Source organism: Oenanthe melanoleuca, chromosome 1 (genome assembly GCF_029582105.1).
Source record: "Oenanthe melanoleuca isolate GR-GAL-2019-014 chromosome 1, OMel1.0, whole genome shotgun sequence".
NCBI lineage: Eukaryota > Metazoa > Chordata > Aves > Passeriformes > Muscicapidae > Oenanthe > Oenanthe melanoleuca.
In genome coordinates this window covers 71,532,438-71,547,857 of record NC_079333.1, presented here as the reverse complement: position 1 = coordinate 71,547,857, position 15,420 = coordinate 71,532,438, and the positions used below count along the sequence as shown (strand labels likewise).

Below are 15,420 nucleotides of genomic sequence, written 5' to 3'. Positions count from 1 at the left end.
GCAAAATGTAGAAAGAAGTTTAGATTTAAAAATTCATCTATTGCCACCATCTCTTCCTATATTTCTACACAGAAATTTCTACTGAGAAATAACACATGCTGAAAAATTTAATGATTCAGAGAGGTAGTAACTTATTTTGCTTATGGCTGGAGCTCTATGCCATTCAAGTGCATGACCATAAGATTTTACATAAAAATTATTACAAATGTGTTTCAGAGAATAAACAAAATAAAAATAAACTGCAACCAAACAAACCTTCAAACTACATAAAAACAAAACTGTATGAAAAGTGGAAAGATGCATAAGAAACAGCAGTGGCATTACTGCTGAGTGCTACAGTACATTGGCTCCAATAGCTCTCCATGAAATGCAGCTACATGCACCAAACCTCATAGTCTGCCACAGTTCCATCAAAAATTAGTAGAGTTTCTCTTTGTAACTGCCAAATCTCTTATGTTAATGTAATAACTCAGAGGGATATGTCACCGTACACCTATTATTTGACTAAAACACTGTGTTAAGTCTGTGTTATGCCAAGTATATTTTAACATGTATCACGATGAAGTTGATGCTCATATTGTTAACTGTGCTCACAGAAATCCTGTAATTGAAGGCCTAATCCTGTAAATCTTGGAAACACTACACAGACAACTTTTCACATCTTTTCCAAGGTAATTCAGTGGCATGTAGTAGTGGAAAATATGCTAGTTCACTGCTGAAATGCATGAAGGAAACAGAATCATGGACTTACGGTCTGTCATTTTCAGGACTCTTTTGAATTCTCCACTTCCAGACTCTCCACAACCATCTTCATCATCACAATCACCACTGATTTGTTCATCTACACCTCCACCACTGCCTGCTTGTTGGAGATCCCATCTGTCATATTTGCCCTGCAACAGCTGAAGACAAGATATAGTATGCAAGTTAGCAGCACATGTGGAGAGCTTCAGTGGGTATCCAAAATTTTATTTCCTGATTTGAAAAGGAAATTTCAGGATCAACAGAATGAGAATTCTGATTTTCATTTTTTTTTAACCCTGACTTATAGATAGATTTAAAAGAGTGATATTTGGAGATGTATATTTTAGTTTTAATTAACCCACAAAATGTCTTTATCACTATAAAAGAAAATCAGGTTCAAATTTCTGGCCCAGAGGCCAAATGGAATGGATAAGGACATAGAATAATAGAAAAATTTGGGTTGGGAGGGATCTTTAAAAGCCATCTAGGCCAAATTCCCCTGCAATAAGCAGGGACATCTCCAAATACATCAGGCTGCTCAAAGCCCATTCAACCTGATTTTGAATATTTCCAGGGCTGGGTCATCTACCACATTCCTGGGAAGTCTGTTCCAGCATCTCACCACCCTCATTACAAAAAACTTCTTCCTTATAGGTGGTCTAAATGAAACCTCCTCCAGGTTAAAATCGTTGCCTTTATTTCTACTACAACAGACCCCACTAAAATGTTTGTTGCCCTTTCTGTATAGGTCCACTTAGAGCAGACAGCATCTGTGCTACTTAACAGCTGGACCTGGATCTTTTAAAGATCCATGTAGTGTCTACAGAGACTTAAGATTCATTTATTATTTTATGTGAAATTTTCACATTTGAAATATCTTAAATAGTATGAAAGCTATGTTGCAGCTCTATATTGTTGAATCCAAAACAATACTTCTCTGCTCTGGGTATGTCATATGGAAACCTGGTAGAAGCTGAAGAAAAAAAAAATGGGGTTGGAATGATATCAAATGCTTGACCAAGGAACAGCAGAACAAACTGGTACAGTTGGAGGCAGGGCTAGCATGGAGAGAACTATTTCCAAAAGACATCCAGGCATTACTTTGGCAGAACTAATAAAAGTGAGATAAAATAAAACAAAGGGATAGCTGATACTGGCCTAAGCAGTGTACATGGTTTGGTTCCAGTAAATAAGATTGTTCTCTGGATCCTTTTCATTTCTCACTATAGAGATGGCCAATCTGCATGGTTTGTCAGAAACCAGCAGAGATTTGTTTAAAACATTTTTCCACTCTGTTGAGCAGCCCTGAGCAATCACCTGAATAATGTTAATCTCTCTCATTTATCAAATGTGCAAGTGCTGTCATACAGTTTTTAAATACTTGGTGGTACAACTGTCATATATACACAATGTGCCCTCTTCCCCAGTCAGATTCAGTTCAGTTTATCTGTCAGATAAATATAAACACCATAACCTATAAAAATCCAGGTTCTTACAAACATTATTAATTCTTACGACCTCATCTCATCCAAAATACCAGTTTGTACAGGTTTGTGCATTACTCATGTTCAGTCTAGGAAGACTTCTTTACACTGGCCAAAATATCACTGTCACAGATTCTTTAATTTAATAATCAGATAGTATTTTCTCCTTAAAAAAGTTACTAATTAGTTAGAAACAGAGTCAGTTGTTTTATACCTTCAAAAATGTGTTTGCTTTGTTGTTTAACAAGATACTAGGTTAATATATTCAACCTATATATTGAGTTTATTTCAGATTACGGAGTCCCTTTCCAGACAACTTGATCTGTTAAGTGCTGTACAGTGCCCAACAAAAAATATTTTAATCACTACTATTAGATCATTCAGATAAACCTCAATGCTTCTATAAAATCTACTTGCTCCTCTGTGCAAGAGCAGGAGAATGCCACTCACCACTGAATTAGTAGAACCAATTTATGCAGCACTTTTAATTCAAAAGTTTTATTAGGCATTTATATGCTACCTGAAAGAAAAACTACCCAGCTAAGAGGAAAAAAAGCTCCCTGGTACTACTGCTCTGCTGCCTGCTCATTGTGTAATCCTTGCCATACTTCTACAAAATAGTATTTATTGAAATAAAACACAGACTGCTTAATGAACTGCACTCACTTAAAGACCACACTTATTTTTCTCCCCAGTTCATATTGTGACACATTCCCAGGGCCAGTTGTATGATAAGGTGCTCTTTATCCCTGAGATCTGTGGTATAAATGTGGGCAGGAACTTCCAGCAAGACAGTTTTTCAAACAAAAGGTCTTGCCAAATTTTCTACAGTATACCATATACATATAAAACCATATACTTACATCATACATATCTGGTGTATGTATATATATGTGTGTATATATACCTATGTGTGTGTGTTTATATATATACACACATTTTTTCAGCCTGAGAACATGCATCCTCCTCTACATCTCTTCTCAGTCTTAGAAATATATTGACTAAATAAGATTTTGTAATTTGTAGCTTCTTTAAATTTCAGTGCAACTTATTTGTTTTTCTTTACTCTTTCTTTCTTCCTTTTTCATTATTATGCATTGTTGATTTATGGATGATTTATGGAAATATGGAAATATGGAAATATGGAAATATGGAAATATGGAAATATGGAAATATGGAAATATGGATGATCCGACTTAAATGCTTTAAAGGTAGGTTCAATATTGAAAAAAGTGCTCTTTAACTTTTTCCAAACTTTTCTCTGTACTTGAAAACGTAGAGATTAAATAATGAGTAAGCTCGTTTGTTATTTGGACTTTGTTATTCTTTTAGGTCTCCATAATTGTACAGGAAGAAATACTGTCTCCATATAAGTTCACAAATCTCAGTGCTGGCTCTCTACTAAGCAAGCCTTGGATCTAGTATAAATTCTTCATTAAACAGAAATCCATATAGTTCTTCATTAAACAGAAATTCACACTATAAATAAAGATAAAAGTTGTTTAAAAGAATTGTTCTCTTCTGCTGCACTTTTTCCAAAGCTATTCTTTATGAGGAAAGTAAGTACATGTTATAACTAGAAACTTTTGTTATATACACTTAATGAGTCTTTCAGCTGAATGAGGAGGGAGAGTTACTAGCTGTACAATATCTGCTCCTCAAAAAAGTACAATGTTTTCCTGCTGTGTCATAGTGTAAAATAGCCTTTTCTCTTTTCATTTTGCCTAAAATTTTTTCCATTCTATCAAATTTTTGTCTCAAAAACCCCAAAACCCATGAGTTTAATCACACATTATTATCTTTAAATTTCAATGAAGGAGGCAGAAAATATTATTGGTAACCTTGTTAATTTAAAGGAGTTATGTCAAGGGTTAGTTCACCACTGCAGTAGATACACCAATATTCCAGATTTGCTTCTTCTTAATGATGATGGAAGTTTATTGAACTAAGACTTTGGCATCAAAAGCATGTCCTCTGCTGGTGGCATTTTATTTTCCCAGAAAATGTGTGCACCACTACTGTGGTACATGTGTGTGGGAGATTGATTTGGGTGTAAATGAACTGAAAGGTCTTGGGAGTGTTCAACTTCACAGCTTCCCTGCATAGCTTTGGCCTCCCTCTTAGATGTTTTAGTGCTCAGTTGACAAAATATCTCTCAGGACTTGCACTGATGGCTTAGTGGAATGCTTTCTTCAACCCAAAAGCAATTCTGGAAAAGGCTATAATCCCAAAAAGTACCATTAATAAATTTTGTGATATTTCACCTTTTAGAATGAAAATATTTGCATTACAGAAGTTACACTGTTGTATTAAAGTACTTCCAGGGTTCTGTAAATACATGACTCACTGCTCTGTAACATTTTGGTAAGAAAATGAACTGCTTACAGCAGCTACAGAGACACCTTGCGAGGGGACTTGAAGCTTCCCAACAAATCTCAGAGACTGAGCATAATTAGGAAAATTATCACTGAGGACATATGATTATTGCACAGTCCTATAGAGCTTTGTAATCTTTCAAGATTATTTAAGACTTTTACCGGTGATCTGGAAAGCAAAATGCAAAACAAAGTGGCAATGATAAATCTTTTACTGCCACAAGAACTGGAGAACTACTAAATAACAAAAAGAAGTGACAAACTAAGAGAATCTCATCTGGCAAGTGAGGTAATTACATGAATTTTAAAACACATACAGTAATAAAATACAAAAGTGAATTTGCAAGTCTAAATATTGTATTACATGCATATTAAAAGACAAAATATTCTGTTTCGTAAATTAATTGTGGGTGTCCTGGGTAGCCAGCAGAATATGAATTATCCAGAGCAGTGTTCTAGCCAAAGATTTTAATAGGATATCTTGGGGGACAGAAATAGAAATACTAAGTCAGATTAGGGGTGTTATATTACTCCTAAATCCCATTCTCATTGTCTTTTTTCAAACAGGATGGCCCAGAAGTGAATTCCATTACAGTGATTAAAATGGAAGCAAAGAGCCTTTTGTTTTAACCACGGAGCTCATCCTTTAGTACACTCAAAAAACCCCTTGATCTCAGGAATTTCTTTAACCAGCCTTATAAGCCTTCTAAGTGCCTACATGGCAAATACAGATTTAAAAGACTTGTCAGGCCAAAGCATATGAAAATAGAAAATAAATATATTTTTTTTATTTCAACATTCAAAGTGAATAAAAAAATCTATGCTACCAGAATCACACATTTTTTTTTAAAAGTCAGGTTGGTCTATATAAAAATAATTTTTCAATAACAACCAATAATTATCACTAGTTGTGGCAAGGGGCTTTTTTTGTTTGATTTGGTTTGATTTGATTTGATTTGGGTTGGGTTTCTTGTTTTTCTTTTTGTTTTGTTCTGTTTTGTTTTTTCTGGTTCAAATAGGTTTTGATCTTAAAGCATGAATTAATTCAGAAGTTCAAGGAGATGATAAGTATAAGGTTAAAATAAAAAACTAAAATGGCTCCTTCTGCCTCTCAAAAATGTATTAATTCATGTAAGTAAATGCAAAATGGCAAAAGTGTACTCTATTTTGTATTTTTCTGCTTGCAGGAAGTTACAAGTGATTTAATCTCTGTTGTTGTTCAACCCAGCAGGAACACTCGACTTTCACTCACTCCCCCTCAGTGGGATGAGGGAGAGAATCAGAAAAATGGCAAAACTTGTGGGTTGGGAAAGAAGCAGTGTAGCAGGACATAAAAGGAATGGCAAATAATAACAGTAATGATGATGTCCTAAATCCACAACACAGCATAATAGCAGCTGCTAGGAAGAAAATTAACTCTACCCCTGCTGAAACAAGGACAATGTCTAACGAATTATGAACACTGAAAGGCAATAAAATTTAGGTGTATACAATTGAAACTGATGTGATACAAAAATCTAGTATCCTATTCACTTATTCTACATCATAAACCTTCATGAGAAATATAGATTTTCTATAAATTTTATTGTATTGTATTTCAATGAAAATACCTTGATGCTCTATTGTAGTTCAGTATGAACTAAGCTCACTCATAGTATTTCCTCACTTTCATTTATGTGCACATCATAAGTTCTTCTGGAGGAAATCTTAAAGGAGCCCAGTAGTGAATTCAATTTAGGTAATCAAGTCAAATCCAGAAGAATTATTTCTAGAAGTATTGCTACCTTGAACTCTTTCAAATGAGAGGAATAAACAGCTAAATTTTTTTACCTCTCCTTAGCATTACATACCCAAATACTTAGAAATAAGCATTTCCTTGGGTGATCTCTAATAGAAACTATTCATTCAGATTCTCCTGCAGGATTTCATTTCCTTAACAAAACTGTGCATTCCAAATTAGAAGTCCAGTTTGTATTGGAGACAGGTATTTAGATCACTAGTATGGTAATTCATAGTCCCTTAGGATAGTGCCCTGTGGGGATTGTTTTGAATAAAAAGCTGTAGCTTTGTGTGAAGTAAATCAGCTCCTTTGTTTTGTTTTGTTTTGTTTTGTTTTGTTTTGTTTTGTTTTGTTTTGTTTTGTTTTGTTTTGTTTTGTTTTGTTGGGTTTTTTGACAATACTTTCAAAATGAGAATGAGATTTCTAATCAGCTATAGCCTTTATATCCTTAAGATGATACACAAAGTATAAGCTATACATACAGTGCTATGTCAAACCCACTGTTTTCTGCCTAGATCCAGGGCTACAGCTCAAGAAGTAGTAGTTTCCAAGTCTGAAAACTCATTCTTCTCCATAAAATCACCAGTAGCCTGAAATTCTGATGGAAATAACACAATACTTCTCTCGAGCCTAAGCTAACTCAGTTGAACAAAGAAAGAAATAAACATTCATTCTGCTTACTGAACTGCAAAAATTAGAAAGGTGGCTGAGTGCCAGAGCTGCACAACACAGCTTTAACCTGCCCTTTGTGCTTTCTGGATATACCTTTATTATCTCTGGATCAAATCAGTTGCTGCCTGAATAGTGGAAATAAGAATCACCCCAGCTTATTATTAAATGACTACTTCAAAACCCAGGCATCTCTTCTCAGTAGTTATTTATGTAGCATTCAAAACCACTTGGTAAGAGAACAAAATTTCAAAGAAAGCTAATTGCTAAATTAGGTAGCAATGACTAGCAATTTTCATTGAAGGTACAATTCCTCACAGTAAGATTATGGGTTCAAGCACAAGCACACACTGTACATTTTGTTCCATCCTTAGCATGCCTCCTGACCATCACAAAGTTGAATTGACCTAACTAGCACTCCACAAAAATGCTTGACCCCAATTTGAGCCTTAGCATAGTCTACAGACTGTTCTGAGTAGGCAGCCTGGGTATGGTTACTCTGCTCTAGGAAGTAGGACACTTGCAGTCCCTGAACACTGTCATTTAATACAACAGTTGCATTTTTTGGTGGGGATATTTACAGTGACAAATAAAAGAGAACTGGACAATAAGGTACAGTGATAGATACTGAATTTTTCAGACTTTGTAACTTACATCTGCTCACCAACCAACTCACCCTAAGGTAAATCACTTATTAAGAGGCTATTTGTAAGCACTAGGGATGAGGAGCAGTGTCCTCTAACCCTTTATCCTCTTTACTTGCAAGATAGATGCAGCTCCTAAATGGAATTGTCCATTCATGAATATCCTTTTCCTAATTTGTTACATATAGAAATTTTGCTTTATATCTGGGAGTGCATTTTACAGCTGCAACCAACCAACTCAGGTTCCCACTTGACTTCTGTCATGAGCAATTACTTTTCTTTCCAGTTGTTACTGGTTCAGAGTGAATACAGGAGCAAAAATTGGCTTTTATCCCTTGGTGCAATCCCTGCCACCACAGTTATGCACACCATCAACTTGATTTGTTTAAAAAATATTTAGGTATTTCCATCTGTAAAAATGCATGTCTCACTAACATTTCACTGCAGGTTTAAATTATCCTTAGAAAATTAAGTAAATTAGTTAGACATTTCTAAGATAACAAATGAGTGCAAAATTAAACCCCAGAACAATAGCATGTATTCTTATTTCTGTCTAGTAGTTGAAATAACAGAACAAAGTCACATTTTATGTTATTAAAGTTTAGAGACTAATATTCTTTGCCTGTTTCACCCACCCATGCATGTGCTTGTATTTTTTATGCCACTGTTCTTTTCTGTTCATCTGTTTCTTTTTATTTATTTGTTATAACCCCCTCCACTAGATATTACAAATAATTTTTCAGATAATTTGAAAATAATTTTATCCTTTACCTTATCATTATCTGAATTTTTGGACCTTTCTTCCTTGGCAAGGGTTGATATAGATAGACATATACCACATTTATTAGACAGTTTTCTTTGGTCCTAATAGTAGACTGAAGTTCTGCCTTTCCAGAACAGAGTATGTGAATCACCAGACAGTTTAATATCGATTGCTTTAATGAATGATTAATGAGGTCTAACCAAAAGTAAGAAAAAGGATTGATTTAAATAAAAAGCCATAGTGTGATCAGATATAACTCATTTGAACAAACAGAGACAGGATTTTGGGTGGGATTGGGTTCAGAATCATACACCTCAGTGTAAATGCCAAAAAATTTACATGTTTTTCTGTAAGTGAAGTGTCTAAGGTCCTCAGTAGTAATCTGCATGTTAGAAGTTTGATTCAGTTTTGTGGACATGGTTGTCCAGTGCTTTTTGATATGCCCTAGAGTATCTGGGGCATTATGCAGTGAGAGGGGATTGACAGAGAATTTGCAGGAGACCTCAAGCAATGGCTGGAGACCAAGGAACACCGAGCAGCTGGAATGGCTCCAGGCATCTGAGCACATGCAAATGAACCATAATCCTAGTAAATGCTGGGAGTTATTTAGCTAAGCAAAGGCTGGAGTACAAACAGATTTATAGAAAAGAAATAACAAAAAAAAAAGTTTTCCAAGAGGATTCTAAATTCTTTTAGCCAGGCAGCACAGATTTTTGTTTGCTTGGTAACAACACAGCTTGCAGCACAACAAGACCAACTGGAGAAAAGCACAGCAGGATCCCAACCATGTATCTAGATGCTCTAAATATAAAATTCACTGTTTCTCTGTATGTTCCCTCTCTATATAAATAGCAAGACAAAGATCAAATTATTTGTGAGCGAAAATGCTGATTATGACTTAAGAATTACATTTTCTCAAAGGAAGTTTCAAACCAAACATTTTCAGTGTTAACAACTAGAATTTGGAAAATCATATGGAGAATTAACCAGAATTACAGCCAGTTTCAATAATCTCATTGCCATCATTACACAGGACAGTTTTTCAAATAAAATAAGAAACCAATGCATATCAGTGAAGCTGTGGAATGGAAGAGAATTCACCAACCTGCAAGATTCATATATCTGGACATGAGTACACAACCACAAAATCATTATCATGCACTGATTTCTACTCATAGTAATATCAATCTGGTATTAGTCTGGCTGTTACCTAGAAATAAAAATCACTAGCAAAATGTAAATGTTCAATTTTATTTTTTTAAGAGTAAAATTTATTCCATGCTTCAACATGTTTACATTAAATTGCTACTGAAAAATAAGCCAGAAATGGGTTCTACAGCAAATTATCTATGCTATGTCAGTTGTCCACCTGTGTATTTCCAGTTTGTGGCGATTTGGAGCTTATGTCTACAAAAGTAGAACTTAATTTTTCTTCTTTGACACAGTTTTTTTTACTGAAGAATTAATAATCTGTAAACCCTGGTTTCTTCTCATTATCAGTGGAAACAGAAATCTAATGCTACAACTGAAGTAAATTAAGAATAATGATAGACAATGAAAATCGCAGACAGGCTATTTCAGGTCTTGATTTCTTCTTATACTTCACAGATCTGCAAGTAAAAGGGCATAATATTAAGCCATTTATAAGAAGGACCTTCTGGAACACTTTTCACTTTATAAGAATATGCTACTTGACATTTCTTCTGGAGGGCCATTCAGAAGACACTATAGAAAAACCTGCATTGAAATAATTTGTGATGCCATCATGAGGAAAATTGTGACTGTACTGTTAGAGGTACATTTCCATTGGTACCCTATTGTGAGCGAATAAATTGGTGATTTATCCAGAGAACTGATTTCAGAGAATGGAATTCAGTCAGTGGAGGTGACCCACCAGCAGTGCTGACTGACACACTGCTTTCCCTTATCCAGCAGCAGCATGATAAAGCTACTTTAGTCTTTTTCTTGGTGACATTTCTAACCCTCACATCAGTGGACTCAAGTGAGTGAGGAAAAGCAACAGCTGCTGTGTAAAATTCATGAAGACTAAGCTGACAGCAAGGCCAATATTGTGTAACTTCATAAAACTAGTATGTTCCTAGCAACATTTGAAAGCTAGTTACATACAAAAATAAAATAGAAGGAAGCCTTTTCTTTTACATTAGCTACTGCCCTGTAGATAATGCAAATGAAAAATCGTCCCATATACTCAAAAAATTGAAACATTAAAAATACATTTTCCTCTTCAGCAGCTGCATATGTGCTTTTCCCTTAAATCAGAGTATTCTAAATTGATCTAGAATATGATATGACAGTAGACACCTATAAAATTGAATGCAGAACTCAGTATGAAACAAATCCTTCAGTATTCATTTATGTCATAATGGACCACAATATTGTCTACAGAGCATTTTTTGTGGGCAGGGATTCTCTGCAAAAATATTGCAGTGTCCCATCTCCCCTCCCCTGTTCCCCCACAATATAAATGATACTATGTAGAACCTTAATATAACTGATATAACTAATAATCAGTAATCACTTACATTAATGAGACCAAGTATCAATCACAAAAGCATACCTCCAGTCCTTATCTGTGACTTGGTTTGGCCCCATCCTATAATAAGAAATTGCCACAAAACACACCACAGTAAAAACACAGATCCAGAATTTTCTGCATTATTTACCGAGGTTTTTTTAAGGTCCAATATATACTCTTCTCATTTTCAGAATATATCCTTCAGACAGAATGCCACTATAAACTCTAGTACATCATTCATGCCACACTTAATTCTTACACTGGAAGTTTTCCAGTTGCTGAGACTGTGTGCCAGCACTCTCCAGAAGGCAAGTGAATTCTTAATGAGGTTAAAACAAGGCCTTCCTGACTCATAATTTGCCCCTTGTCCCCACTCTTGAGTTCTGATTTATTTTCATGATTTCTGTGTAATTATACTTCTCTGATTATATTCATGTAGTAAGACTGCTTTGCATAAATTGAGACTTATCAAATATGAAGGACTGTGTTTTTAAATCCTCTTTGCCTCCAAACTATTCTTAAAATAGTTCCCATTGCCCAGTCTTGTCAAAATGCATCATGCCTGTTTTTCAAAATCTTCAAAAGAATTAAGGCATCCTTGAAATATGAAAGTGGTGGAGGAGCAGACATGTACATTACTTGAGAACAGGTTTCTTGGTGCATAAAGAAGTGAACCATTTACAATCAGAGTCTTCTCAGAAAGATTTGGTAGAACAATTCTTTGGATCCCATTGGGTCTTTGTATGTGTGATAAGATTACAGCTTTTCTCAGAAAAGATAGCTTCAAGTTCAAGTAGCTGCCTATGCTATTTCTCTGCAGCATTACTTATTCAGATGCAATCAAATACCATGGAGAATATTATAAAATAGAAGTCTTTTTTGAAATTCCTGAGAAAGCCTGGCTCATGCATTTTGCAGCTGTAATATGTGCGCAATAGTCTAATTATAGTAATCCTAATCTATGCAGACTATGTTATTAAATGTGACATATATTTTAATTGTTGACAGATGGCTTTGAACCATGTATAAATATTTATAAAGTCACATGTATTCCTATAGCTAGCACACACAAAAGTTCCAGGTATATTAGTCTGTCTTTTCTGAATCCTTTTATATGCACATGCAAACTCGGGATTTCCATTTTAATAACTATTTTATTGTTTAGGTTATCTGGAGACATAAAAGGACCATTTTCTTTTTAAAGTGAAATGAATATTGCATGGATTACAGACAGTTTTGGTTACTGTGGAAATCATAGTACTTTTTCATCAGTACATTGTATTGTGTTAGCACATGTGCTCACAGTTATTAAATATTGTCATTGTGCAGCTTATTCATAATAACCCATCCTCTCTCATCACTACAGGGAAGATATCAATAGAAACCTTAAAATCTCCACAAACAGTGCATAAAAACAGGCTCAATCCAGCAACACTATTCATTAACACACAAATCTAATGCATGTTCCTCTTATTTAGAACTCAGAAATCCTTGTTTAAATCCCATGGAAAAAGTTGGTTATTAGCAAAACACCCAAAACAAGTAGAAAATAGACAACATTTACAAGAACTACCATATAGGAAATACATTATGTGAGGTCTTCAGGGATGTCCAAGGGTAGGCTTAAACTAATGAATGAGGTGAAGTCTGGGGATCCCACAAGTTAGAAAAACTGCTTCTGCACCTTTGCAGCTGTTAGGGTGGGAGTCACTTCTCATAGCTTTAGAAATCTAAACCTAGGCATCTGTCTCTGCAGAATGATAGGCAAGTCTGGTGGGTACATCATGTCAGCCTAGAGTAATCTGTAAGATGGTTATTGAAGTCAAAAGTCAGATTCTTTGCTGATATGAGGTTTTGCAAAAAATCCCAACCCAACAACCAAACAACCTACCAAACAACCACACCCAAACCAGTAACCAGTCAACAGCAATAACAACAACAACAAAAAAACTTCTGCAAATTTACATTTTTCCCCCCCCACTGCAGGACATTTCTATTTAACTTAGACACCTCCAGGCTATTTAAGAGGTACTACTTACCTTTTAGAGTCATTAGAGTCAATGGAAAGAAACAAGCACCTTCAAAATCCTGACCTCACCCTAAAATAAAACATACAAGGATGCATGGACACATGCATTACTGATTTTGGAAGAGCATTATATGGTGCTACACATTCCAAAGAAGGGTAAATATTTTTCCACCTGGATTCTTGCACTAAAAGCTCATTCTGGCACAAAGTACTCTCCTGCAGAAAATGGAGGGGGCAGGCAGCCATTTAAAACAACAAAGTGAAAATTAGAAACTTTAGCATTTAACTTCAAAAACTGTAGCCATGAAGTGATAGGATACTAAGTCCTTTCAAGAGGGTGTGATAATTTATCCCTTGAAAGTCTAGTGAAGGGATAAATCAGCAAGGAAGGAAAGAAAATAAACATCAGCCATTTGATGTCAGTCTTCCTACTATCTCACAGGTAAAGAAAAACTATTTTAAAAATTTTGAGAGCAAATTATAAAGTTATTTGTTAAATTCATTTTCCTTACACTTAATACAATTTTTTATGGCAAGGTTTATGCATTTTAGCACAGTGACAGTAAGCTTTCAATTCTTTTCCTTTTATCAAAAATATTTCACAAAAGTATGCCAAGAACCAAACATCAGAAATAGATGAGTCAGCATTCTATGGCTTTTATAAAATAAAAAATATCATTAATTCCTTTGAGATGAGCCATATTTGTTGTATTTTATTTTCTCTCATATAGAGCATTTAACTGGGGAAATGTTGCAAGCTCCTATTCAATCCAGTTATATATTTTTCATTTTATTAGAAGCATGAATTTCTACCATTAAAACCTTTCATACAAAATTTTAAAAAAAGAAAATCATTGTTAAAGCCAAGCATAAATGTCATATACTCTCTGTAAGGCACTTTGGGTATTTTCCAATTTCTCATAATCCAATTACATATCTACATGTCCTAACTTCTCTGGAGATAATATATGACATGAGTCTGAATTTTGTTTCAAATGCTAGTAAAATTTATATATTTAACCTGCACAGATTTCGTTATTGCAATGTGTTCACTTCTGCATGGTTTTGTAATGTAAATTTATGTAGAAAGGGGTATCACTAAAAGATCAAGCATTTATGACAAAAAATATAGAATGCCTTTGATAAAATATGAGACACAACAAATAAAACTTTTAACTCTGAGGTTTATTTTCTAGAGTTCAGTGTTCCCATTTCTCTTTATATCTTTCAAAAATTGAATGTGTAATAAAATACAATCCTAGAAGTTGTTCAAGTCAAGGCTTTTTTATACAATCAACTGGATATGCACAGTATAAATGTTAGTAAAATACACTTGTGTTTATAATAACAGAGCATCAATCCATCATATATAATAAAATTTGATTTTTTTTGTTTTACTGTAGTGTTCTTTTGCAGGCAGGGCTGGACTATACTGCTCTATAAAATGCAAAGAAAGCAAAGCAGTTCTAATGGTACACAACAGCTGGTACACAACAGTGCAATACTGGGGGCTGCCAGCTCTTGTGCTCCAGCCTGGGAGAAAAATTATTCCCCTAATCATGGAGTCACAGAAAGGTTTGGGCTAGGAGGGACCTTACAGATCAATTAGTTCCAATCCTCCTGCCATGGTCAGCGACACCTTTCACCACAGCAAGTTGCTGTGTCAGCAGAGGAATAGATATCACTTATTTTCTTTTATATAATAACTTTTTTATTAAGATTTTCATGCAAAAAATGAGAGACTCAGGCTGAAAGTCACACCCTGTTCACAGTCAATCATGTCCACATCTTCTTCTATTACCCTAAGTTTTATACTATAGCCTAGTTTCATTAAGAAAGACATATTCTTAAGATATTCTTGCAAAAAATATATCGGTGAAGAATGAATTCTTAATATTTTATGGACCAAAAGTGCTAAAGAGAAATCAGAGATTTGTAACCTCTTAGTTAAAGACCTAAAAGTTATATTAACTGAAGAGTAAAATTCTTCCTCCTCAGAGATCCTATAGTTTTGATGTAGAGTCACTCTCTCTGGAATAAGCTGAACTAGGATTTCTCAACTTGCACTTCAATCATCAAACTATTATTTGGGGGGAAAGAAGGAAAAAAACAGCAGCTTCCTCTCTTAGACTGTTGTTTAAAGACTGTACTGTTTAGAGTAAGTGATTAAATTATCATATCTGCTAATATTAAGGAGCACAACAGACAAAATGGCTGGAGGGGAGCCAAAAAAAGCCAGGTAGAGATGAGCCCCTGTCCCAGCCATCACATAAAAGCCTCAACTGATGGGTAGGGGTTTATCTGTCTTCCAGACTCTATGGAGAAGGATCTCCATGGATCACTTCATATAGTGAAGGAGTTATTTCCTAGGGAATGTGAGACACTTCTAGGATGCT

At 34.9% G+C, this 15,420-nt stretch overlaps 1 protein-coding gene across 1 annotated transcript in view; it reads right to left on the bottom strand.

Moving 5' to 3' along the window:
* Positions 1-257: 257 nt before the first annotated feature.
* The window catches only part of GPC5 (glypican 5), a 311,688-nt gene continuing 296,525 nt past the window's right edge, over positions 258-15,420 (bottom strand). The window contains exons 8-9 of the mRNA XM_056491777.1: positions 752-902; positions 258-262 (exon numbers count right to left, since the gene is read on the bottom strand). Coding sequence (XP_056347752.1) covers positions 258-262; positions 752-902 — 156 coding nt within the window. The remainder of the gene's footprint in view (positions 263-751; positions 903-15,420) is intronic.